Source organism: Amblyraja radiata, chromosome 13 (assembly GCF_010909765.2).
Source record: "Amblyraja radiata isolate CabotCenter1 chromosome 13, sAmbRad1.1.pri, whole genome shotgun sequence".
Classification (NCBI taxonomy): Eukaryota; Metazoa; Chordata; class Chondrichthyes; order Rajiformes; family Rajidae; genus Amblyraja; species Amblyraja radiata.
In genome coordinates, this window is record NC_045968.1 from 44,812,509 (window position 1) to 44,839,609 (window position 27,101).

A 27,101-nucleotide genomic window follows, 5' to 3' on the forward strand; every position below is an offset into this window, starting at 1 on the left:
TCGCTATTTCATCAACGGGAAAGAAAATACTGTTTCGACAGATGTGAAGAGAGGTGTTTAATCCTGAAACTCTGAGTTCCTGCTGGTATCAGAGCCATGCTTGAATATAAACTTTATTTCCACAAGCTGGTGCTTTAATCAAGATTGCACATTAATGAATTGAAACACAGCTCTTATGAACAAATAAGCAACAAATGCTGACTATGGCACAACGATGAAACTGCTCAATACCAATAAGCTTAGCCAGTTTTGTCCATAGTGGTGCTACCTATTTAAATTTGATGAGGCTGAATCACTTTTGCTAATTTGCTCCTGAAAATGTCACCACGATACAGAGGTTTGGAGCTTATCAAGTTGAAAAATGACAGTACGGGTCCACCACCGATTTTCCGACAAGGTAGTTTTATTCATTTTCCGGCACTCTTGGTTCCAGAACCTTTCTGGATTATCCGTTTTGCCGGACCAACAGGGGTCACAGCCTCCGAGAGGAGTCGAACAGTATTGGAATGGTCCGCCGAGGGCCTGCAAAGTCGGCCATGGAAGTCGACTATGGGAACGGATCTGCTGGCTCCAGCCAGCCAGGAGTTCCAGAGCCCCGTCCGCAGGGGGCAAATTCGATCCGCCAATCACCCATTTTTGGAGGTGCATCTAGAGAGGGGGTGGGGGGGGTTTCAAATACGCTCTTGTAATTTTGTCCGGATTAAGGGAGGTACTGAAGCACCAGTAACTGGAAAATAGTGGTGGACCTATATTAGAAAGGAATTACCCTCATGATTATAATTCCTTGCTATTGAATGCTGTCAGCATGAAGAGTAGCACATATTTGGGAAAATATAAAATTATTTCTTGTCTTCATAAGATTATTTCTTCATTGATTCAATGCACGCATATATCGCACTGGTGGGTGATGCTGCACTGTCTATTTGTATACTGTGAGCATCGGATGTGACTTCACTATTGATCTGCAGGCTGCAGCAAACTGCATTCCGAGCCAATGTGCTTTGATTACAATGACATGTTTTTTTTGTACTGACCAGCATCTGTGAACCAGATCCTAATATTTGCAGGCTAAATGAGTGCAAAATAATTGTGTTTTGTGGGCCTTGAGTTTGTCATAAAACTAAATGAATCACTGTAAAAAGACAAGATGGTTTATAAGAATTAAGGCAATGGCACTGTAAAACAACCTACTCGTACTGTGTAGAAGACTGGGGCAATGTATAGTTTGTTCACGCAATACTTTAAAAATTGCATAATTAGGCGTAGTATTCGATTGACGTGCAATATCGAGGAGTAATCTAATCAAAATTTTGAGAAATCATCTCTTTTGGTGAGGAATCAAGAACTAGATGGCATAATATTAAAATAGTCATATAAATGTAAAAATGGGTTTAAATTCTTCTCTGATATTAGGATTCTAAAATGTACTGGTCCCGGGCTCTGGGTCAGTTGAAGCATTCAGAACTCGTGTTGGTAGTCGAATATCGCAGAGTTATGGCAGGTATATGGCATTGTGGCATTAAGCAACCTTGATATTGCAACTCAGCGCATTGAATATTGATTTCTCTAATTTCAAGTAACCCTTGCATTCCCTCACTCTCCGTCCCTCCCCCACCCTAGATGTCCTACTAGTTTCACAGTTGTCCCGCTTAGCTTACTATTTGTATCTACTCATTATCACCTTTACCACAGCCAACACTGGACCATTGTGGGCTCCACCTTTCCTTGATCATCATTGCTGACTTTGATTTCTTTTCATACCTTTCATTCATTTGTTCTTTGTACCTTTTCATATCTCTAGTTTCCCTCTCACCTGACTCGCAGTCAGAAGAAGGGTCTTGACCCGAAACGTCACTTAAGGGCCTGTCCCACGAGCATGCGACTCCATGCTACAAGCGCGACCTAAAGGGCCTGTCCTCTGAGCATGTGACTGCATGCGGCAAGCGCGACCAAACCAGAAGCTGGGGCCGCGCGGAGGTCAAGTGAGTGACATGAAGTTCGAGCGAAGTCCGCGGGAAGTTCGTGCGTGACGTGAGGCGGCTGCGGGCCGGCAGGCTGTTGCCGCGCGGAATGTTTGAACATGGTCAGTTTTTCGGAGCCCCGCGCGATGTCGGGACCAGCTCCGCACAACTCCATACGGCTCCGGCGATCGAAGTGGGACCGGCCCCACGAGGCCCTTTGGCTCAAGCAACCACGTTAGGTCGCGCTTGCCGCATGGAGTCGCATGCTCGTGGGACAGGCCCTTAACTTCTTTTCTCCAGAGATGCTACCTGACCCGCTGAGTTACTCCAGCTTTTTGTGTCTATCTTGATATAAATGAATGTTGGACAGGTTGACTGGTCTATTTTGGCAGGCTCTGAATTTCACCCTGGATTTGTCCCATAAAAATCTTACTGGTTTAAAGTCAGGGAAAGAGATTAAAGAGATTTTTTGGCAATAAAACCACGTCATGCACTTATACAATGCAATGCGCAGTATGCACATGTATTATGGCAGCACCAGTATATCTCTGCATTTACAACTGCAAATTACTTTTCCCTTTGTGCTTGACAGATCATAAGCACACCACAGCGACTGGGCAACACTGGAAGTGTTCTGATCGGAAGTCCTTACACCCCCACACCAACTATGGTTACGCAGAGTCACATAACAGACCCTTCTGGATGGGTTGCAGGGTAAGCTTTCACCTTCTAACAGACATTTGCATTGTGAATAAGATTGCCTGTAGATTCCCTGAGTTCATAGTTGGATTTACAACCTTTGTCCAATTAGATGCGTTTACATGATGTTACGTTTCTGGTCTGTTTGACCAAAGCGTTTTGACATTAAAGTGTGTGTGCTGGTACTTGAAGTGTTGGCCATGAGAACAGTTGATGTGATGGTCGGAGAGGAAGGCAGTTAGTGGACAATGCAGGTATCTGAAGTTCATTAATCACAAGGTGGAAATCACCAAAAATGACACCATTATTATTACTACGGTGGATGCCCAATATACCACTTGATCGTTTTGGAAGACTTCTGATGCAGTTAACACAAAACTTTTCAATCATAGGACTTGCCATTCTTGATCTCCAAAACCAAATCTTCTTTGTTAATTAAATACACCTAGAATAGTGTTGTTCAGTAGAAATTGGTGATAGGCCACATAAATATTTGCGGCGAGTGTATTTTATCCGCTAGACTGCTTCTCATGAGAAATATTTTACACACGATGCAGGTAAATGTATTTACATAACAGATCTGTCTCCTTCATAAGTAAAGTGCAATGATCAAAATATTTTGCTTACTTTACCATCTATCGCAGAAGTCATAAGGTTAAAGCACTTCAATCCAAAGGATTGAAATCAATGCTCAAAAGACTGTCTGCTTATCATATATTATTTACTCGCCCACCTCAGAGTTAAGCAGTGTACATTGACAAAGTGAAATGAAATATGGTAGGAAATTGTTCGCAAGATTAATTCCCGGAGTTTCCTTGTGTGAAACGATTGAGATGGTTGAGATGGGGGTTTATTTAATCGATGTTTAGAAGAGGGGTGATACTATTGAAGCATCTATCATTATTCAGGGGGATTTGACAAGGTCAATCCTGAGGCTGTTTCCCATGGTTGAAGCAGCTAGAAATTGAGACCATAGTGTCAATGAGGGATGCCAGCTCTTGCTTAGAGCTTGTTTGAGAAATCTCTTCACTTGTAAGGTTTAAGGTTCTATCCCATGGCCTATGGAAGGTCTATTGTTGGGTATCAGCAAATCCTGGAGAAATAAACACTGAAGGATTTTAAAATATAGCAGTAAAGTGGTGTTGTGGTAGCAAATCGCTCATTGCCATCTGAATGCTTCAACAGGTTTGAGGGTCTGTATCTCTTGTCCTATCACACTTTCTTACATTCTTGGTGCAGGCTTATGAGTAGAATGAACATTCCTATATTGGTGAATGTTTTGAGATGTAAAATGCTATGTATGTGGCCAATGTTAATAGACAATTGAGTCTGAGAAAGCAATCCCAAATAACAGCATGACTTTTGCACCCTGGGGTAAATTTTGGAATCATGTAAAATTGTTCAGCTGTTGAAAGTTTGGCATCAACAATATTGTGCATTTTCCAAAAAGCAACAAATGAGCGACAATCCTGCACTTTAAGCAATACATCTAGTTACCAAGCAGCTTGTACCAGAAATTATACCTTAAGCAAGGAGTTTTAAATAGCATCAGTTCTAGGGTCTCAAAGGTGTTCTGGTGGAATAAATATTCTGTCAGTGCTTTATAATGACAATAAAATCAAACGAGTACAAGATGCTAATCTTTCACTCATGACCTGGAATAGCCAAAGGCGGCACAGGTGGTAGAGTTGCTGCCTCACAGCGTCAGAGACCAGGTTCGATTCTGACCTTGGGTGCTGTCTGGTTGGAGTTTGTGCGTTCTCCCTTTAATCGTGTGGGTTTCCTCCCACATCCCAAAGACGTGCGTGTTCGTACGGTAATTTTTGGCCTCTGGAAATTGCCCCTAGTGTGTGTGAAAGTGGGATAACATAGATCAGGTGTGAACGGGTGATCGATGGTTGGCATAAACTCGGTGGGCCGAAGGGCCAGTTTGCAGTTTCCGCAAACGTTCCCGTTGTGAAGGAGCATGTTGTCATTGTCAACAGTTTTGGGATTTAAATTTTTTTATTTGTGCATCTGCAAACCCCTCAGTTAGGAAGGTTTGCAAAGGAATTGTCAGGAGAGCTCTTAATTCCCCTGACTTCATTGAAATGGTTCATTTTAATCTTAATTAAAAGTATTTTTCTCATGACGTTGCTTGTCCACAACATACTTCTGCAATAGTCTTGATTATTACACTGTTTAAGAAGCATTTAGATAGGTACATGCAGGGGATAGGTTTAGAGGGATAAACCCAAAGTCAGACAGATGGGACTAGTGTAGATGTTGATCAGTGTGGGAAACATGGGCTGAAGGGCCTATTTCTGTGCTGTATGACTATAATGCCAATATTTGCAAACAGCAAGACGTTGTTATTGTAAGAATTTTATCGAAGCAGATTTTATTTCATTTACGTAAAGGAAAATTGTGATGTGCCAAAGGGCAAACTACTGAATTCAGATTGCAGTGATTTGTTACGTTAACTTATACCTAATGTCAAGCCATCTGATCTCTAAATTTCAGGACTCCTTGTTTGCAGAATAATATGTGTATCTATGATCTCGTCATTATTGATGAATCGCTTTGAATATGACTGCGTCTATTGTTTTAAGTGCAGGATGTGCCAACATGGTATTTTTGGGGGTTTTGAGTCTTTTTTCCTTACGTATTGTTTTTTTTAAATAAATTATAGCAGTATTTGTTGCAATCCAGGTGCTTACAAGGCAGAAATCAATTCACAACTGTCCCCATTAATTTATATAATTTGATGCAAATAAACATAAATATGATCAACCATGTAGAGCAAAGGGGAAGATATAAAGCGCAAAATATAGTTCTCAGCATTAGTCCATAGACAAAATCCAATGTTCTCAATTGGCTGGAGGTAAATTAGACACTACCCCAGCTTATGAAAGGATTGTTCAGAAGCTGATAACACATGGCAAGGAGCTGTTCCTGAGTCTGGTGGTGCACACATTCAGGCTTGGGAAAAGAAGGAGGGTGGGACAAGCCTTTCCTTAAGTTGGCTGCTTTTCCGACGCAGTTTGAAGTGTAGATGGAGTCAATGGTGGGAAGTCTGCCCTGAGTGATGGATTGGGCAACATCTTCAACTTCCTGCAATTTCTGCAAACCTGCAAAACTTCCTGCAATTTCTGCAAATCAGCAAAATCGGGACTATAAATATTTATTATTATTATTAAGAATAGTCTTCTCATCTGACATTCACAGTCATTATTAGAATTGCGTATAATTGTGCAGACAGGTTCAATATGTGACTTGAATATTTCCACTGCTCAGTGACTGAAGAATCGACGATGTGCTTACCAAGCAGAGTGTTATTCAAGTGCGGACTCCCTGCAGAAGCTTTAATGATTGCAGAATCCATAATAGTTTATTTTTAAGTGAGGTGAATAAACAATTAAAATAACTCTTTCATTGGCCTGTGAACATGTTAATCACATGGAACAATGAAGTTTCTCTGAGAACAGGATGCAATGGCTTCTTTCTATAATGTCATATTCAGTGATTTCATTAACTATTCTTCACCATTTGTGTTATGTATTGGTCTTCAAAGCCAGAGCTGCTGCGGCTTTAATAATTGTGCATCTGAATTGTGTTTGAATTGATTCAATCTACACATGAGCTAAGTGGGTTTGCTGCAGGTGTTGAATTCAAAAGGTAGAAAATATTCCATCCTAGAACACTGATGTCCCTTATTTTTGTCCTCTCAGATTTCTCTGTGTCGCGTGCATGCTTAAACCTATTCAGGCCTGGAGCATCAATAATTGCTAATTTTAGGAACTTGGCTTGTGGTGGTCTGTGCAATAATTTGCTGCAGTATTTCATTCTTGGCAGTGCCAGGAGGAGGCAACGAGCTGGAACTCAGAGATAAAGTGCATCGCTGAGTGACCCTAAAGGTCACTGAAGCGTTTGCGGAGTCCCTGGGGTAGCTCATTCATTCAGCTTTGTAGACAGGAATGGCATTGTGAAAGGTGAGGGAATTTAGCTTCCTGGTTCACTTCGTGTAGCTGAGTAATGCTTGCTGAAATATTATGTTCTCTTGTGTCATTTGTGATTATCAGTAACACTCTCCCCTCCCATGCTTGTAAATACCAGTGACAATTCCAGCAACTTGAGAAAAATCTAACAGACACTTCCATGTTGTGCTATACTGTGGTACATACTATAATTCTGAGTTAAGTCAGTTGGTATCAAAGATTCCTGGGATCAATTTTACCAACGACACGGGAAATGATTCCCAATATCCTGTCCGATGCCTGTCCTTTAATCAATATTTATAAAAAAGCGAAATATTTGACATGGGGTTGTTGTGTACTAATTGGCAGCCATTTTTCCAGTATTGCTACACCATTCTTTGTCATAATTATTTTATGAGATTTTGTTACAGAAATATGAGTATAATCAAATATTCTTTAAATGGTGGATCAGAGAAAGACCTTTTGGTTAATTCTACTGACTTCCATTACTCACTCTAACCATCTCGTCTCTCCTCTTCCTCCACCACCACCACATTAATTTGCCCCCCTTCACTCGTAAATGAAAAACCCAAATCAGCTTTCAAGATCAGTGGTGTTGTTGGGCAAACTGTCCTCTGCCTATCAGAGGCAGACCGGCAGTTCTCTGATCCCACCATATCTCTCGCTGGATAATGACCACGTTGGAGAACATTCGGCCGTTGTTTCCCCACACAGTCACTCATCAGTAGAATGTGTTGGATGTGGTGAAGCTCTGGGACATGCTCAGCTGGCCAGACTGTACGTGGAATACCAATGTCTGAGTCTACATCTTGACAAGCAAAAATGCCCAGTTCTGAAAGAAAGAGTGCTCCATCTGAAGGAGAATTCGAGTCTAGAAGGTTGGAATGTACCAGGCGCAAGATAAGATGTTGCTTCTCAAGCTTGGACTGGCTCTTGTAACAGTGCAGAAGGTTCCCAGACAGAAAGATCAGAATGAGAATGTGATGGTGAATTGAAAGTTTCATTAAATAGTTGCCAATTTCCACCCTGAGATTCTCTTGAGATAACTCCAACTCACTTTTCATTTTCTCCACGTCTATTTCATTTTCTCCACGTCTTATTTTTCCTCTGCTCTCACCCTCCCTGCCTCCACATTCAGAAAGGAAAGGGATCCCTCTCCTGCAGCCTCCACGTTCAAGACCCTGCCCGTTGCCACCAGTGAACACATTTTCCTTTCCTCTGTAAATAAAAATCTTAAATGGACTGCAGTTGCTGGAAATCTGAAACAGAAACACATCAGGTGTAGAAACATGGGTAGTAACTTGGCAGGTCAGGTAGCATCACTAGAGAACTTGGATAGGTGAAGTTTTGGGTCGGGAGTCTTCTTCAGATTGATTGTAAGGGGGGAGGTGGGGGAGGGGAAAAAACTTGTAGAGAGGAGAGCCAAAGTGTGGCATGTAATAGGTGGACACAGACAAGGGGGGGGTGGTTTTGATAGGCTGGAATGAAGGCCAGGGATAAAAGCGGGTGGTATGAGAGATTGAAGTCGCAAATTGTGAAGCTAGAGGAAGGGGGAGAAGAGAAATAGGGGCAAGTCTAGCTGGGGCACAGGGGAGCTATAGGAAGCGGTTGAGCAGGGTAGGACTCTATTCCCTGGAGTGCAGGAGTATGAGGAGTGACCTTATAGTGGTGTATAAAATCATGAGCGGAATAGATCGGCTGGACACATAGTGTCTCTTGCCCAGAGTAGGGGAATTGAGAACCAGAGGACATTGGTTTAAGGTGAAGGGGGAAAGATTTAATAGGAACCTGAGGGGTCACTTTTTCACTGAGGATGGTGGGTGGTAAGGAACGAGCTGCCGGAGGAGGTAGTTGTCGCAACATTTAAGAAACATTTAGACAAGTACATGGATAGGGCAGGTTTGGAGGGATATGGGCCAAATGTAGACAGATGGGACATGTTGGCCGGCATGGGCAAGTTGGACCGAAGGGCCTGTTACCACACTGTATGACTTTATACCTGAAGTGGACAATAAGCTGGGGGGAGGAGGATTAACATGTATTTATAATGGTGATCGCAAAACTATCAGAATGGCGTAAAAACGTATCTGTTTCACTAACATTCTTCAGGACTGGAGATCTGCCATCCTTAACTGATCAGCACCCACCAAACTATCCCCAATGCACCTCACCCAATGTGGGTGACTCTTAACAGCCTCTTTGGTTTGTGGGCAAATAGGCATGAGCAATAAATTCTAGGATTGTGACAACATCCATATCCTATGAATGAATATATTCAAAAGAGGATTTTTAATGCTGTGTAATACTGTGTAATGTCATTTTTTATTTTTAGAAAAAGACAACAAGAGGAACAGAAAACACATTATATATCGGCTAACACTCTTAATGTGTCCTTTGTTATAAATATGTATGAAAAGATTTAGAAAGATATGGGGGGGGCAGGAAAATGGGGTCAGATCATTCCTGTGCGTAACGACATTTGCTTATATGCCAAAAAGCAAATAACTACATCTGCTGACTCATTTTTGAAAATGAAAAAGATTGGAAATCATGTTCCAACATTTACATGACTTGGAAGACGGAACTATTAATGACTTTGGCTCAACAGTGAGGCAGCGATATTATAAGTTTTTCCAAATTTCGAACTGAGCAAATAGGCAAGAAGGAGAGATAAGAAAAAATAGAACTAGGTTCCTTAGTTTTAATGGAACTGATTGATTGGGCTCAGAAGATAAAAATGGAAGAGCAGATGCTATTCTTAGGTGATTTTGTGCCTGTTCCTCACTCCCATTGGAAGCTTTCTAAAAGCTTGCAATAAACTGGCTATCAGTTCGACAAATTAATTAGCAATAAATTAAATACATTTTTCATACATTTACAGGAGTGGTCCATTGTTTCCTATTCATTTGAACAAATAATATTGGACGTTTTTAAAATACCCCAAACTAGCCATCCGTAAAATCATTTATTTCTGAAAGCTTTGAATTCTAGGATAACCAGTATAAGAATATGTTAGCATTATTGAAATTAAAAGTGCTTATCTGCTACAATATAAAAAGCCTGGTTAAGCTTCTACACTCGTTAGCATACAATGGAGTATCTCAGGCTATTTTTAAATATTCTATTATGAGAGCTATCCCTTATTCCTTAAATTTCGAATCGGCTTTCTCTTCCTTGCAGGAGCAGAAAACGTTCTCATGAATTTATTGAATCCGATTTTTCAAATAAGTAAGTACATATTAGCATTTTAAATATTCTTCCTCGTATGATTTCCCCAAAGTATATTATGTAATTTTTTTTTTGGAGAGGAAGCAGTAGCTCGTGCATGATGGTGCCTTGTCAATTGTGATTTATTTTCTGTGGCTAAAAATAGCTTTTCCTTCAGAGGGCTGTAACATGGCTGCACTTCAATGCCACTGTATCTGTCAGCGAACAAGTCCCCGGAGAACAGAGCATCTGCACTTTTCCATTGCGCAGTCTCTGCTCACTTTCATTGCAGGGGGGGGGGGGCGGTTTCCGGCAAAATAAACTGCAGTACACAGCAGAGCTTGGAAAAGGTGTCCATATTGAGGGTGACATGTGTATGCTTGCGTGTGAAAGTAATGTACGTTCTAATTAATGTCTAGAATTAAATGTTATGCCAGCAATTGCTGACATAGGTCTTTATGCTTTTAAAAATAAATATCTAATTGGTTTATCATGTCAGTAGTTATTTCCCTATTTTAATCTGCATGTGGCATATAAACCCAATTTAAGGGAAGTCACCTTTTTGCCGCAGTAGCTCTTTTGACAAAGCATATTACTCTAAACATCAAACAAGTGCTATCACTTCACCGTGTAGTTTAGAACATAATGGTAGTAGGAATATGCCACTCTACCCCATGAGTTTGTCCCACCATTCAATATGATCACGGCTGATCTGCCCCTGACCTCATTCCTCTTTTGTGCTAGTTCTCCATAGTCCTTCAAGTCTCAATTATATTGGTCTTTCAAAAAATGTATCTACCTCCTCCATAAATGCCCCTAATGACAAATCAAGGGATATGGTGAGAAAGCAGGAATGGGGTACAGATTCTGGATGATCAGCCATGATCACATTGAATGGAGGTGCTGGCTCAAAGGGCCGAATGGCCTACTCCTGCACCTATTTTCAGTTTCTATATCTCCACAACCGTCTGAGATAGAGAATTTCTAAAATTCACCACCCTCGAGGAAAATGGATCCATGTGCACCTCAGATATAAGTGGCTGTCCCCAATTTTGTAACTATATCCCCTTATTCAAGATTTTCCCCATGGTAGAAACGTCTCGGCATTGACCCAGCCGTGCCCGCTATGGATCTTTTATATTCTTCTTCCAAACCCTGATGCATATAAAACTAATTTATTTAGCCACACATAGGACAACCCTTTGGTCCCAGGAGTTATTTTAGAATGCCTCGAATGCTACTTTAGCCTTTCTTAAACAAGGCGACCAAAACATTACACCAGAGTACAGAGGAGATTCATGAGGTTGTTGCCTGTTCTCAAGGGTCTGAGCTATAGGGAGAGGTTGGGCTGCCTGGGACTTTGTTCCTTGGAGCACGGGAGGCTGAGGAGTGAACTTATAGTGGGATATAAAATCATGAGGTGAATAGATTGGATGAATGCACAGTTTTTTTCCCCGGAGTCTTGGTCAATCAAAAAATAGAGGGCACAGATTTATCGTGGGATGGAAAACCTGAGGAGCAACTGGATATAAGGAATGAGCTGCCAGAGGAAGTGGTTGCTGCCCGTACAATAACAACGTATAAAATATATTTGGACACGTACATGGATAGGAAAGGATTAGTGGGAAGTGGGCCAAACGGGGGCAAATGGGACAGGCTTGGATTGGTCATCATTGTTGGCATGGATGATTCAACGTGGCCTCATTAGTGCACTGTACAATTCTGATCAAGATTTATCTCTTTCTAGACTCCTCTTGTAATAGAGACCAGTGTTCCATTCACTGTAGGGGTAGGGTGAATCTGGGCAGACCATGGGGAGAAGCCATAAACAAGGTTATCTTGTCGACTAGTGAATGGGCCAGTGGGAACAAAGACAAAATAACATAAGAGTTGTGAAATGCAGGGCAAGACGACATGCTCTCCACCTACAGAGAATAAAAAAGAAAAAATGGGAGAGCCAATGGGAGAGCCAACATAAGAAACATCACTACTTGCCATGATAAAATTTGGTGTTGAATAGTAGCTTAAAGCATTACTGCAAAATGAAACTGAAGTTACACTTACTGGTAAGTGTAATAAGGCTGGATAGGAAGTTTATTTGTTTTAATTTTGTCTGCATGCTTTTCTTCTTTATTACATTCAGGCCTCTCCTGATGAGCCTTTGTAGCTCCAGCAATTGTGTAGTCTTCCTGACATGTCAACTGCAGTGATGTTGCTGGGTATCATTTCCCTCAGCTTATGTTTCAAGTTTTATTATCCATGTTTTGCTTTGCTGAATGATTGCTGAAATTAAATGAACACAACATGAGCTGTCTTTAGCCAGTCACCATTTTGCCTGGCTAATGTCTTTCCTTCTGTGAATAGAATCTTATTAAACATTAATATCTATGAAGATGAAGTCCTACTTCATTATGACGACACACTAGATGCCCTGAGGCGTTGCATTCAGTAGGTACCACAATGTTGTTATGTCAATCCAACAAATCTCTCGAGGCATTAACAGATTCAATTAAGACTGCACTGTTCTTTCTATTAACGCTAATAACGCATAGACTAGCTTTTTTTCCTTGGAAGCTAATCGTGTTCCTGGCACTTTTCTTTAGGAAATGGCATATCTCCCTTCCCTTTTCTAAAAGAAGAACGACGTCAGATGCCACAGAGAGTATTGTCTCTCCTGATCCTTAATACTGGGCATCACCATTTCTACTGGAGAGTTTCATTCATTAGTTTAATCTGCTACACGGCAAGCTAGCCAGAACAAAGTCCCTTTGGCAGCTGAATCTTCTCCTTGCCACCATGCATCCACTGCAGTTCATGCAATTTGCTATGCAGGGATTTACGACTGGATCCGCTCACCAGAATAATTAATTTCTTCATTAAGGAAGCTGCTTCTGTTTATAGATACTGCCCTACTTTATTGTACACAGTGGTGCCAGAATCTGCAAATGTGATTGTACTGCCTTTCTCAATGCAGCAGGTTCATGTTTTCACTTTTTAATGAAACATTAAAACATATATAACAGTTATCCACTCAAGTGCTTTCAATCTATATGTTTGGAACTTATTTTGTCGATCACTTCATTCTGCTTTTTATCCCGACTGATCTTTGCTCCGTGTGATATTGGAGAGCATTTAGTCTGTGGGATCCATTTATTGAAATTCACATAGTGCGATGAAGAGTTACAAGCAAGGCCAGCATTTATTGGCCAGCCTTAATTTCCCATCAGAGGATCATGGTGATTTACTTTCTTGAACTGCCGCAGTTAGTATTATGAAGGTATTCCTGTTACTGAGTTCCTGGATTTTAACCAGCAAAAATGAAGGAATAACAACACGTTTCCAAGTCAGGATTGTCATGGAACATAGAACAGTACTGCACAGGAACAGGCCCTTCAGCCCCTCATATTTGTGCAGAACATGATGATAATTTAAACTCCCCTGCCTACACATGATCCATATCCCTCCATTCTCGTGTGTATCCTGGTGTCTAACAGCATCGTAAATGCCGCTTAGGCATCTCCACCACCACCTCTTGCAGCACGTTTGAGGCACCCGCCATACACTCTGTAGAAAAGAAAACAAACTTGCCTCACACATCTTCTTTAAACTTTAACCTTAAATCTATGACCTCTAGTCTTTGACATTTCGATCCTGAGGTAAAAGGGTGTAACTGGGAGACCAGGAGGCCCTGGCCTTAACCATGCCGGTTCTGACTGTCTACCCTATCCGTCATTTGAGGATGACTTGTGAGCAGCAGTTATCCTAACATGTCCTTTCTGATGATAGTGGTTGTGGATTTGGAGGGAAACAAACTTCATATTCAAGATCATATTTATATTCTGTGTGTGGTGCACCTGGTAGAGCTGTTGTCTCGCAGGGCCAGCGACGTGGGTTCAATCCTGTCCTCGGATGCTGCCTGGGTGGAGTTTGTACATTGTCCCTGTATCTCTGTGGGCTTACTCCAGGTGCTCCGGTTTCCTCCCACGCCCAAAAAACATGCGGGGTTATAGGTTAATTGGCCTCTGTAAATTGCTCCTGGTGTCTAGAGAGTGAATCTGAAGATGGGATAATATAGACATAGAAAATAGGTACAAGAGTAGACCTATTTACACACTCAATGTGATCATGGCTGCTCATCCAAAATCAGTACCCTGTTCCTGCTTTCTCCCCAAATCCCTTAATTCCGTTAGCCCTAAGAGCTATATCTAACTCTCTCTTTAATGCATGATATAGATCCAGTGAATGAGTAGCTGATGGTCAATGTGGACCCGGTGGGTTGAATAACTTGTTTCCATGCTGCATCTTTTAATCAAATCAATCAGTGTATTGAATGCAAAATGGCCTGCTTTTGCAGAAGGTGTAATGATGCTTTTAAATAATAACCTAAAATGTTAGAAATATTCAGCTTGTCAGGCAGCATCTCTGGAGAGACAAATGTGGCAATGACCTATGTTTCAGATCAATGACCTTTCATCAGAACTGTTCCGTTGAAACTCAATGGTTTGACAGACTAACCCTGTTTCTCTCACCAGAGGTGCTGCCTGACCTGTTGAATATTTCCAACATCTTTCTTTCATTTCAGTTTCCCAACCTCTCTTTATTAGTTTGCAATTATTTTAATGGAGCTTTCACGAATATCATCCCAACCATAGGAGTAACCTGAAATTTGCTTTTGCCTGGATGATGTCCAAATAACCTATTTACACAGACAGTGATTTTATTTATTTTTTCCGTCGTTTTGTACCAAGTGATGTGACTTCATTTAAATATCTGTTTGCATTGTAATTTAATAGTTAGCACTCATGCATCTATATATTCTATGGTATTTCTCTTGCATGTTAACAAAGGTTATCTGTTGTATATTATGTACAGCATTGGAAATGATTTTTAGTTTAGGCCTGAGTTTGCCCTGACCAGTGATCACCCCACATACTAGCACTATCCTACAAACTAGGGACAATTTTACCACTTTATCAAGGCCGATTAATCTACAAACCTGCACATCTTCGGAATGTGGGAGGAAACTGGAACCCCCATAGAAAACCCATGCGGTCACAGGGAGAACATACAAACTCCGTACAGACAGTACCCCATGTCAGGATTGAACCTGGGTCTCTGGTGCTGTAAGGCAGCAACTTTACCGCTACACCACCATGCTGGTATGAATCTAATGTGTCTTATCAGAACACTTACAGTTTAAAAAAATTTTTTAACAACACATGTCCCCTATGCAAAATGAACTGTTGTTATGTAAAAAACAAACTGCAGGGATTGAAATCACAATTAATATCCTTTGCTTGGATCTGTTCTCATCGAAAGTTTTGGTGTTGATGATGACATTTTCCCAATAATTTTTAATCTATATCCAAAAAATAATTCAGATGAGTAACTGATATTTGTACATAATATTGCCATATCCTCTTTTTCATCCTATGGAGAAAATAGGGTGACATTTCTGGAGGAAGGAATAGTGAAATTAAAGGTAAACATTTTGTTGCACTGCAGATCAGGGGAGGAATGAATAATGAAAATATCTTTATCGCAGAGGTGAACATTTTCCTATTAGTTGAAGCTCTGAACCATTTTCATTTATAAAACATGACTATTGAGTAATTGAGTAATTGCCTTGTGCCAAAAGGTGAAGCAGATAGATATTGACGGCAGCAAAGTTAAAATCTGCGTGTGCGTGTGTGTGTGTGTACAGTGATTCCGATCAGAAAAGTGATTTGAGCAGCAGAATGCAGTGCACAATATAGTTAACCTTGTTAGTTCTGCGTAAAGCTCAAGATAGAACAGTTAATTCTTCTTTCTCAATTATAGTTATTTTATCTGTCAGTAGATTTTCTTGAAGATTCAAATTTTGGCATCAAGTGCTCAATCAGCTCTAAATTTAATTGGCAATCTGTATGGTGTAAAATTATGTTTCTAAAATGTAATTGAGGCAGAAAATAACCGGAGACTTCATTCCAGGTTAACCTGTTCTGTATTTGGTGCTCTAATGTAGATGTTAACCTTCCTTGAAGAGAAATCAGGTATATACAAGGATAACTTGCCTCTGCAACCCCAGGACCTTCTACCGTGTACATATGATGGACAACGCAGTCTGCTTTCTCACCATTTAAGGTTTAAAAAAAAAAAGAAAATCAGCTAATCTCACCCCTATTTGCTCTTGCACAAAAGTAAATCTGTCTCTCTTTGTGGGAAACCACGTGGGAGTAAGGCTCATTATAAACCGTGAGCCATGACGCAAATTAGTGTCAGTTTCTTCGTTCCATTTTGCCTGTGAAAATGTTGACGCATTTCCTTGAAACCTGACATGCATAAGTAAAGGACTTCTCAGTACCAACCACGAAGAGAACAGATTTATGTTCTTCAACTGTTTGTGACAAATGCCTGTATTTATTTTTATTTTAATACACACCAACTGAGGCAACGGCTGCTGTTATTTAATAAACACTTGTTCATAATTGATTTACCTTGCTGCAGAAATTGTAGTGGATGGCAAAGGATGTCATGGTGGGTTAGAAGGGTGGTTGACCGACATGAAACTGAATTATTCTCATTGGGTGTATATTATATAATTGATCTGCATTGTGCAGACAATAAAGTGAATAAATAAACTGCTAGAAGATCTCAGCAGGATCAATAGCTTCAGGGAAGGCAATGGGGTAGTCGGTGTTTCTGGTCGAGACCCCGCACCAGGACTGAGAGGGTAAAAGGAAGATAGCCACTATACAGAAGGGTGAAGGTAGACAAAAGTGCTGGAGAAACTCAGCGGGTGAGGCAGCATCTATGGAGCGATGGAAATAGGCAACGTTTCGTGCCGAAGTTTCGGCCCGAAACGTTGCCTATTTCCTTAGCTCCGTAGATGCTGCCTCACCCACTGAGTTTCTCGAGCACTTTTATCTACCTTCGATTTTCCAGCATCTGCGGTTCCTTCTTGAACATACAGAAGGGTGTCAGGCTGGAACCAGATTGGGATGATAGGCAGGTGAAGCTGGAAGAGGGTGTGGGGTGTTGAGATGGAGGCTGGTAGATCTTCTTGTGTGTGATGTGGTGGGACGGGTGGGGGAATATTAGGCAAATGGGGGAGAGGAGAGGAGAGGATGTGTTGAAACGGAAGCTGGTAGATGAGAGGTGGAACCAGATTAGGGAGGAATGATGGCCAGATGTAATTGGGGGAGGGGGTGCGCTAAGGCACAGAATGGTAGGTGATAGATGGGACCAGAGATTGGAGAGATGGTGGGCAGATGGAACCAGGCAGGGAATAGGAAAGTGAACTAAGGGAGATGAAACCCAGACAGATAGGCATGTGGGTGGTAGGGACAGTAAGTCAGGTAGGGTAGAGTTCTGGGCCTCGAGGAGAAAAATTGAAAAGGGTAATAAAGAGAGAGAGGACCAGGGTTCGCTGATGGGCGTAGAAACGTAACGCTATCTGAAAGTGGAACATTCAATGTTCATGCCATTGGGTGGCAGACTAGTTAATGGAATATGAGGTGATGTTCTTGGCCCTCACCGTGGCTGTGAGGATGGACACAGAACGGGAAAGGGATTTGAAATCGCACACAACCAAATGACCGTAGTGGTCAGGTGATCTTGCCCTGCCAAAAATGGTCGCTCAATCTTTGTTTAGTCTCGCCAATGTAAAGGGGGGGGCACATACAATGAAACAGTTTTGTGCAAATTTGAAAGAAGTGTCTGCAGTTATTCTAATGTGTTCTGTTACAACTACTTTGCAATTTTGGAAAATTTGACAAGCCTTCAAGAAAGCCAAGATACTTTGGCAGAATGGGCAGGCTGGTGACAGGTCTATTTTAGTGCAGACAAGAGGCAACGGAATTTAAAGGGAGAAACTGCTTATATGTGGTGTCTTTTATATTCTTTGATTGTACCAAATGCTTCACAGCCAAATAAATATTTTTGAAGTGCTGTTACTGTTATTTTGCGTCCAAAGCAGGAGGCAATTTCCTCATCACAGGGTCCCAAAAACACTGTGCGAGATATGATCAGCTAAACTGGTCTGGATTGGATTGACTCGAAGATGAGCAGCAGCAGCAAAAACTAGCATTGCAACAAGATATATTTTCCTTCTCTCCAGGCAGGACTTCAGTTTATTGTTTAACCTGAAGGATGCCTCTTCTGATAATGTGGCATCCCCTCAGTATTTACTGAAACTAGGAATTAATATGTAATTTAGTTGAAAATAAATATGAGGGTTTATTGAAAGCCGAAGGAGTGAAAATTCATTTTTCCTTGTTAAGAGAAGAATTAAATGGTGCTTTCGGTGTCACAAAACTTGTGGGATAGTAAAAAAAAATCACTTCACCCAGAGGCTTTCTCAGTTGTGTACACAAGATAAGCCTTAAAAAGCTACTGTAAGTGAAGTATGAAACTTGATTATTTTTTTTAGTAAACGAAACAAGAAAGGGGAAAAGAATGGGAAGGGCCTACGGCACTTTTCAATGAAAGTGTGTGAAAAGGTGCAGCGGAAAGGAACAACTTCTTACAATGAAGTGGCTGATGAGTTGGTGGCGGAGTTCAGCAGTTCCAATAATCACATGTCGTCCGATTCTGTAAGTGGATAGTTCTTCGCACCGTGTTAAATCTATTATGAGAAATTCCATTAATCTCTCGTAAGAAAATTCTTAAGTAAAACGTAATAAAGTTAGCGCTGTGAGATTATTTGTGATTTCTCTCCTTGTGTTCAATCAGATACAAGGGATACTATATCTGAAAAACTTTGCTATCTTTTTAATGCAATTTACTCAGCTGATTTTAATGAATATGTATTTATTCACTCTCTTTCTGAGTACCACTGTATAATTTGTTTTGCTGGATAATTGTTCAATATTTACATTGGCTGTGGCAGCTTTTGATAGAGCAATCCATGCAAGTTGATCTCACCATCTCCATCATAGGAGACCGACTGTCGACTGGCATCTATTATAAACCCACTGACTCCCACAACTATCTAGACGACACTTCTTCCCACCCTGCTTCCTATAAAGACTATCCCTTACTCTGTCTACGCCGCATCTGCGCCCAAGATAACATGTTCCATACTGGCACATCAGAGATGCCATCACCAGCCACATCTTCGCATCTCCACACCTTTCCACAGAGACCATTCCCTCCGCAACTCCCTGGTCAACTTGTCCCTTCCCACCCAAACCACCCCCTCCCCAGGTACTTTCCCCTGCAACCAGGGGATGTGATACTTGTCCCTATACCTCCCCCCTCGACTCCGTCCAAGGACCCCAACGGTCTTTTCAGGTGAGGCAGAGGTTCACTTGCACCTCCTCCAATCTAAACTTCTGCACCCGCTGTTCCAGGTGTGGACTCCTATATATCAGCGAGACCAAACACTGGCTCGGCGATCGTTTTGCTGAACACCTCCGCTCAGTCCACCTCCTTGATCTCCTGGTTGCTCAACACTTTAACTCCCCCTCCCATTCCCAATCTGACATTTCTGTCCTGGACCTCATCCATTGTCAGAGTGAGGCCCAGCGCAAATTGGAGGAACAGTACCTCATATTTCACTTGGGCAGCTTACACCCCAGCAGTATGAACATTGACCTCCAATTTGCTTTCTCTCTCTCCATCTCTTTCCCCTTTCCAGTTCTCCGACCAGTCTCACTGTCTCCGTCTACATTTTATCTCTGTTGCTTTGTTGTTACCTTCTCCCAGCTAACAATAATCTATTCTACATTTTCCTTTATTTCCATTCCCTTTGTCCTGTTTTCACTACTTACACTTCCTTATCTATGTATCTCCCACTCCCCTGATATCAGTCTGAAGAAGGGTCTCGTCCCAAAACGTTATCCATTCCTTCTCTCCAGAGATGCTGCCTGTCCTGCTGAGTTACTCCAGCATTTTGTGTCTATCTTCAACCTATTCTCATGGTCTTCTCTTGTCCCTGATATAGTTTTTGCTCATTCACATATTTATTCAGATATCTCTTTGTTATGAGACTCAATTGAGACTCCACCAACCATGCTTTTGGATATCTTGGTGATTTTCCCAATGGCTTCAGAATAGTTTCTTCCTGTTCACTTCATCTAACCTGTTGTGGTTTTGTGCACCACAGGCAAATTTGAATTGGACAACTTTCTCAGATTCTTGGAACTGAAACCCTTCATCTCAGGAATTCTTCTCAGAGAAGAACAAGTCCCAACAGCTTCCTCTGGGTCTGATCAGAAACATCAACTATCCGTGTCCTCTGGAGATGCTGCCTGACCTGCTGAGTTACTCCAGCACTTTCTTCTGCACCCTGGCTATCACCTTCACATCTTTCCTGCAATGACCAACATTAATTATAAACTCTTTCTGTTTAGTTTCTTGCCTCTAATTATGAACAAGATACTGCAGTTTTTTTATGCTGCTTTGCACCTCCTTATTACCTATAAAAAATATTTTCAGAATTTCCTACTAGTAGATGTGTGATCTTTAACGTAAACACCTTTCACTAATCCTGAAATTATGTTTTGAGACTTTATGCAATGTTCATGTGCTCCTCTTTCCTATATAATTCTAGCCAGAGGTTCTCCTGAAATGGCTTCTGTGACTGCTTTGTCCCGTGACTTCTGGAGGGCCTAACCACTGCTTCTCTTCTCCTTAACATGCTGTATTTTGGTGTTATCTTCCAAAGTTTGGCATCTGATTCTACGTATGATCTTGCAAAGCTCTATCAAATCTCCTTTCAATCTACGAGGCTCCGAGAAGAACAAATCCAGCTTCTTCCTTTGAGTCTGAAGAAGAGCCAATCAGAAACATCATCTTATCCATGTCATCCAGAGATGCTGCCTGACATATTTCCTTATAACCTTGTGGTGAAGTTACTCATTCAGGAATATCGAAAACTTTTAAGTCATTTCTTTAGTGTCTTGATCCAATACTTCCTTTTGTAGCCTAACAGTGCTTTATGAAAGTTTAAAATAAGTTCCCTGCTTTAGGATGATCAGAAGCCACTTTCTTCAGTCTGTCATAAGTTCTGTATCTTTATCTCCAATTGCAATCCCGACTGTTCACAGGCTTGGGTTTACAGCTGGTGTTCTGAACATTGATCCTTAAATGTTATACAACACCATATCCAGTTCGACACAATCGGCACCAAGTGTCCTCCACTGTGACGTCAACTTAGTTGGCTCTTGTTAACAACACTAAGCACCATTTCACCCAAACCCTCTACTGTTTCCCTCTGAACTAGTATGGGCAACCAACCTCATTTTAATTTGGGTTGTAGTTTTCCAGTGCCTATAATTTCAAACTCCTTCACAGCCTAACCCCTTCCAACTATCATGGCATCCACCAGTCACCACACTCTGTGAAGATATTCTATGCTCCTAAAATGTAACTGCAATTTATTATAGCAGGCATCACAAGAGCAATGTAGCTTTTTTTAATCTTTACCTCCTACTGCTGATTCCCCAAGGCAGAACTGCAAACAAAAATTGGCCATATGGTGCAATGAGCTTGATTGACAGATTAAACGGGAAGATAATTATTGGACAGAATTTCAATTTTAAATTAAACTGGTGATTTGAACAGAAGAAAAAATGAATTATTTTTGATTGATGTGGTAACAACGTTGTTAAAAGCTGAAAGATGTGGCGACATAATAAAAGAAAAAGCCATATGTTTTGACTTTTCCAAACTTCTGAAGAAATCTTTAATGATTCGAGCTGGTTTGTTTTCCACCACCCTTTTCAGCAGGCATATGACCAGAAGAATATACGACGCCGTGTTTACGACGCGCTGAATGTGCTGATGGCTATGAACATCATTTCGAAGGAAAAGAAAGAAATCCGATGGATTGGGCTTCCCACAAATTCTGCTCAAGAATTCCAGAACCTTGAGGTGAGGCGTCATAAATTGTAACAAAGTGTAATCTTGCATGCATAAGAAAAACGACTATGGATTAAGCTTGTTAACAGTTTAATAATTCAGACTCTGCAACTTGGCTAAAATTGAACCAAACCAGGCTGAACATCTGCTTCAGAATATCTTAAGAGGGCAAATTTCACAAATTATCCGTTTGTTTCTTTCTTTCACCATTATTTCATTTTGGTCCATTGACGTTTTTAGTATCCACGCTGGCCAAATGTGTAGAAACAAGGAACTGTAGATGCTGGTTAATGCACAAAAGGGCACAGAGCGCTGGAGTAACTCAGCAAGTCAGGCAGTGTCTCTGGAGAACATGGATAGGTGATGTTTCAAGTCAAGACCAAACAACTGAATGTAACATTCAGATTATGGCAATTGTGCCAGAGCCAGAGGCAGTGGTTCCCACTCCAGAGACATGAGCTCACGATCATTTTTGATACTCCAGTCCAAAACTGGGGCCTCCTGTCTGTTTAGGATACCATTCTTCAGATGAGATCTTTACCTTCTTGCACATAGTAGATTTAGAAGTTTCCATCTAACTATTTTGGAGAAAGATAATGGAGTTCTGTTCACTATTTATCCTCAACTAGCATCACTAAGGCGCAATATCAAGAATTGATACGTGTACAATTGACTCTTGTGTATAATTTTGTTATTTAATTTAGCTTGAAGTTACAGTGTGGAAACAGGCCCTTCGGCCCACTGAGACCGTGCCAACCAGCGATCAACCATACACTAGTTTTATCCTACCCACTGGGAACAATTTACAGAAGCCAACTAACCTACCAACCTGCACATTTGTGTACTGTGCGGGGAGGGGTGGTAAACCGGAGAAAACCCCTGTGCTGTCCTCTACGCCCTGTCCTGTATGTACAGTGCCCTCCATAAAGTTTGGAACAAAGACCCATCATTTGTTTATTTGCCTCTGTACTCCATAATTTGAGATTTGTAATAGAAAGATTTTAATAAGGGCCATTTTTATATGTTTTGGTTTCACCATGTAGAAATTACAGCAGTGTTTATACATAGTCTCCCCCCCCCCCCATTTTCAGGGCACCATAATGTTTGGGACACAACAATGTCATGTACATGAAAGTAGTTATGTTTAATATTTTGTTGCATATCCTTTGCATGCAATGACTGCTTGAAGTCTGCGATTCATGGACATCACCAGTTGCTGGGTGTCTTCTCTGGTGATGCTCTGCCAGGCCTGAATTGCAGCCATCTTTAGCTTATGCTTGTTTTGTGGGCTAGTCCCCTCAGTTTTCTCTTCAGTATATAAAAAACATCTTCAATGGGGTTCAGATCAGGTGATTGACTTGGCCACTCAATAATTGACCATTTTTTAGCTTGAAAAACTCCTTTGTTGCTTTAGCAGTATGTTTGGGATGATTGTCTTGCTGTAGAATGAACCGCCGGCCAATGAGTTTTGATGCATTTGTTTGAACTTGAGCAGATAGGAAGTGTCTATACACTTCAGAATTCATTATGCTACTACCATCAGCAGTTGTATCATCAATGAAGATAAGTGAGCCAGTAGCTTCCGCAGCCATACATGACCAGGCCATAACACCCCCACCACCGTGTTTCACAGATGAGGTGGTATGCTTTGTATCTTGGGCAGTTCCTTCTCTCCGCCATACTTTGCTCTTGACATCACTCTGATATAAGTTAATCTACGTCTCGTCTGTCCACAAGACTTTTTTCCAGAACTGTGGATGCTCTTTTATGTACTTCTTGGCAAACTGTAACCCTGGCCATCCTATTTTTGCAGCTAACCAGTGGTTTACATCTTGCAGTGTAGCCTCAGTATTTCTGTTCATGAAGTCTTCTGCGGACAGTGGTCATTGACTAATCCACACCTGACTCCAGAAGAGTGTTTCTGATCTGTCGGACAGGTGTTTGAGGATTTTTCCTTTATGTAGAGAAAATTCTTCTGCTGTGGAGGTCTTCCTTGGCCTGCCAGTCCCTTTGCGGTTAGTAAGCTCACCAGTGCTCTCTTTCTTCTTAACGATGTTCCAAACAGTTGATTTTGGTAAGCCTAAGGTTTGGCTGATGTCTCTAACAATTTTATTCTTGTTTCTCAGTCTCATAATGGCTTCTTTGATAATGGCTTCTTCATTGGCACAATTTTGGCCCTTATGTTGATAAACAGCAATAAAAGTTTCCAAAGGTGATGGAAAGACTGGAGGAAAGACTAGGTGCTGAGAGCTCTCTTATACCTACATTAAGGAGGCATTTAAACACACCTGAGCAATTCCAAACACATGTAAAGCCATGTGTCCCAAACATTATGGTGCCCCGAAATGGGAGGACTATGTATAAACACAGCTGTAATTTCTACATGGTGAAACCAAAATGTATAAAATGACTTTAATAAGATCTGACAATGTGCACTTTAGCCACATGTGATTTTTTTCTATTATAAATCTCAAATCGTGGAGTACAGAGGCAAATAAATAAATGATGGGTCTTTGTCCCAAACATTGTGGAGGGCACTGTATGTTTGTCTTTCCAGTTAATACATTTTATGCCAAACCAAGAGATCCACGCAGGTCCACTCAAAGCTAAACCAGCCCTGTTATTAATTTTCAATTAGCAGCCAAGGAAGTGCAAGAGAGCAGCCTAGCTGGACGCCCTCTTTGACTTTAACTTCTTTGTGTTACGTGCCAGCCCTCGCGCTTGGTTTCACTCGGGCTGCTGAATCTTGAAGCTGCATGTGTGGGGAAGGATGAATATAAACCAACGTCCTCATTCTGTTGCCAGGACAAAATGTACGGATCATTATTGCTGCCTTGACACTTGTTGATATCCATGGTGACAGGAACATTGTTATAATACCCAATCAGTTAAGAATGCAGGAAAAGTAGAAAATGGAGTTCATCTTGTTGGCCCACATTCTTAATTATCCATGCTCTTATATGTTTGATTCTCGTTCAAATTGTTCTGGGTTTGCAGCCTTATTGAGTTGTCCATTCCGTACCTCTACGACTAAGCAAGATAGCTAAATGTAAACCATTATGTTTCACAGTATTTTATTTGTGAGCCTACATCCTGTAGTAACTTTTAATTAATGTTAGTGCTTTCAGTAGCAAACATTTTACAAGTAATATGAGGCTAATATATAATATTCCCCAAGAGTGGAGCTATCCTATAAACTACAATGATCTATAGAATGGTTTCATTTCAGTAAAGAATCATAGGATAATTTTTTAATTTATATACACAGCATATACCAAAGGGACAGTTCTGACTGAAGAAAGGTCCCAACCTTGAGCTTCGCCTATCCATACCCTCCACAGAGGCTGCCTGGACGCTGCTGTGTTACTCCAGCACTTTGAGTTTAGTTTAGTTGAGAGATACAGTGTGGAAACGGGCCCTTTGGCCCAGCGAGTCCACGCCGACCACCAATCACCCTTACACTAGTTCTAACAGACACATTAGGGACAATTTACAAACCTGCGAGTCTTTGGAATGTGGGAGGAAACCGGAACACCCAGAAATAGACCCATGCGGTAATAGGAAGAACGTACAAACTCCATGCAGCCAGCACCCGTAGTCAGGATCGAACCCAGGTCTCTGGCGCAGTAACTTTATCACTGCGCCACTCTTCTGCCCATTATTTTGCACAATATTCCAGCCTCTGCAATTCCTTGTGTCTCCATATGTACAACTGTCCAAGTTTCTTGTATATTATTTACTTTATCCACATTTGTGAATAACAATCTTTATGAAACTGTCTCAGTATATATGCACGTTATTTTCTCGTAACCAGGTCAATCAGAACCTGCAACGTTATTGTAACATCCGCTCTGAACTGTTCTGTCGAGACTGCAATGCATACTTCAGAGCTAATCCATCAGATTATTTTTGGTAACTTGATTGCTTTCTGGGATGAGGGTCTGTTGTACAAGGCTACAGCTGAGTACATTTGGTTCTTGTTTGCTGGGGTTTCAGAATTCTAAGAAGAGATTGATAGGATAGCTGCTGTAGAATCTGGAGCCAAGAAGAGGCAGTCAGTAGACTGTGGATACATTTCTTCACTGTGAAGATTGTAAAGGTGTAGAATTCTCTACCTCAGTCCCTCATTACCTGAATGAGCAACACGGTGGCGCAGCAATAAAGTTGCTGCCTTACAGCACCAGAGACCCTGACTCGATCCTGACTACGGGTGCTGTCTGTACGGAGTTTGTATATTCTTCCCCGTGACCTGTGTGTTGAAGGTCAACGTGCCATTAGCTTTCTTCACTGCCTGCTGTACCTGCATGCTTACTTTCAGTGACTGATGAACCAGGACCCCCAGATTCCATTGTACTTCCCCTTTTCCCAACTTGACACCATTTAGATAATAACCTGCCTTCCTATTGTTGCCACCACAATGGATAACCTCACATTTATCCACATTAAACTGCATCTGCCATGCATCTGCCCACTCACCCAACCTGTCCAAGTCACCCTGCATCCTCATAGCATCCTCCTCACAGCTCACACTGCCACCCAGCATTGTGTCATCTGCAAATTTGCTAATGTTACTTTTAATCCCTTCATCCAAATCATTAATATATATTGTAAATAGCTGCAGTCCCAGCACCGAGCCTTACGGCACCTCACTAGTCACTGCCTGCCATTCTGAAAAGGACCCGTTAATTCATACCTTTTGTTTCCTGTCTGCCAACCAATTTTCTATCCATGTCAGCACCCCAATACCATGTGCTCTAATTTTGCCCACTAATCTCCTATGTGGGACCTTATCAAATGCCTTCTGAAAGTCCAGATACACCACATCCACTGGCTCTCCCTTGTCCATTATCCTGGTAACATTCTCAAAAAATTCCAGAAGATTAGTCAAGCATGGTTTCCCCTTTGTAAATCCATGCTGACTCGGTCCGATCCTCCTACTGCAATCCCAATGTGGCACTTCATCTTTTATAATTGACTCCAGCATCTTCCCCACCACTGATGTCACGCTTAACTTGCTTGTGAATAATTTATTTATTAAAATCCTACTTGCCAAACAGAAATGTTTTGGTCACCGAGACTGGAAAAGAACACAATCAGAGTGCAGCAAAAAGTGGAATACCTGTTTACGTCATGTATAGTAAAATCACGGCAGAAGACCTCAAGTAGCAGTGTTGCTTTTTAAATTGTGACTAAACAATTAAAAATTTATGCTTCAAAACCTTCAGTGAGCGTAAAAGTTCATGGGAAATGTAAAACTTGGCTTTTCCTGCCAAGAGCTAGTTAATGTATTTCCAACCAAAATAGTTTACATAGAATTTACAGCAAAGAAATAGGCCATTTGGTCAGCCAGGTTTCTCCTTTATTATACACCTCACGAATCTCCTTCCATATTTAATTTTATCAGCAATAGGAA

At 41.3% G+C, this 27,101-nt stretch overlaps 1 protein-coding gene across 6 annotated transcripts in view; it reads left to right on the plus strand.

Moving 5' to 3' along the window:
• Positions 1-27,101, plus strand: part of tfdp2 (transcription factor Dp-2) — a 188,828-nt gene that overhangs the window by 134,455 nt on the left and 27,272 nt on the right. For 4 of the 6 annotated variants that reach the window (XM_033031913.1, XM_033031915.1, XM_033031916.1 and 1 more), the window contains 4 exons: positions 2,554-2,675; positions 9,818-9,865; positions 18,255-18,417; positions 21,554-21,700. In XM_033031913.1, coding sequence (XP_032887804.1) covers positions 2,554-2,675; positions 9,818-9,865; positions 18,255-18,417; positions 21,554-21,700 — 480 coding nt within the window. The remainder of the gene's footprint in view (positions 1-2,553; positions 2,676-9,817; positions 9,866-18,254; positions 18,418-21,553; positions 21,701-27,101) is intronic. The other 2 variants (XM_033031914.1, XM_033031917.1) reach the window with 2 other exon arrangements.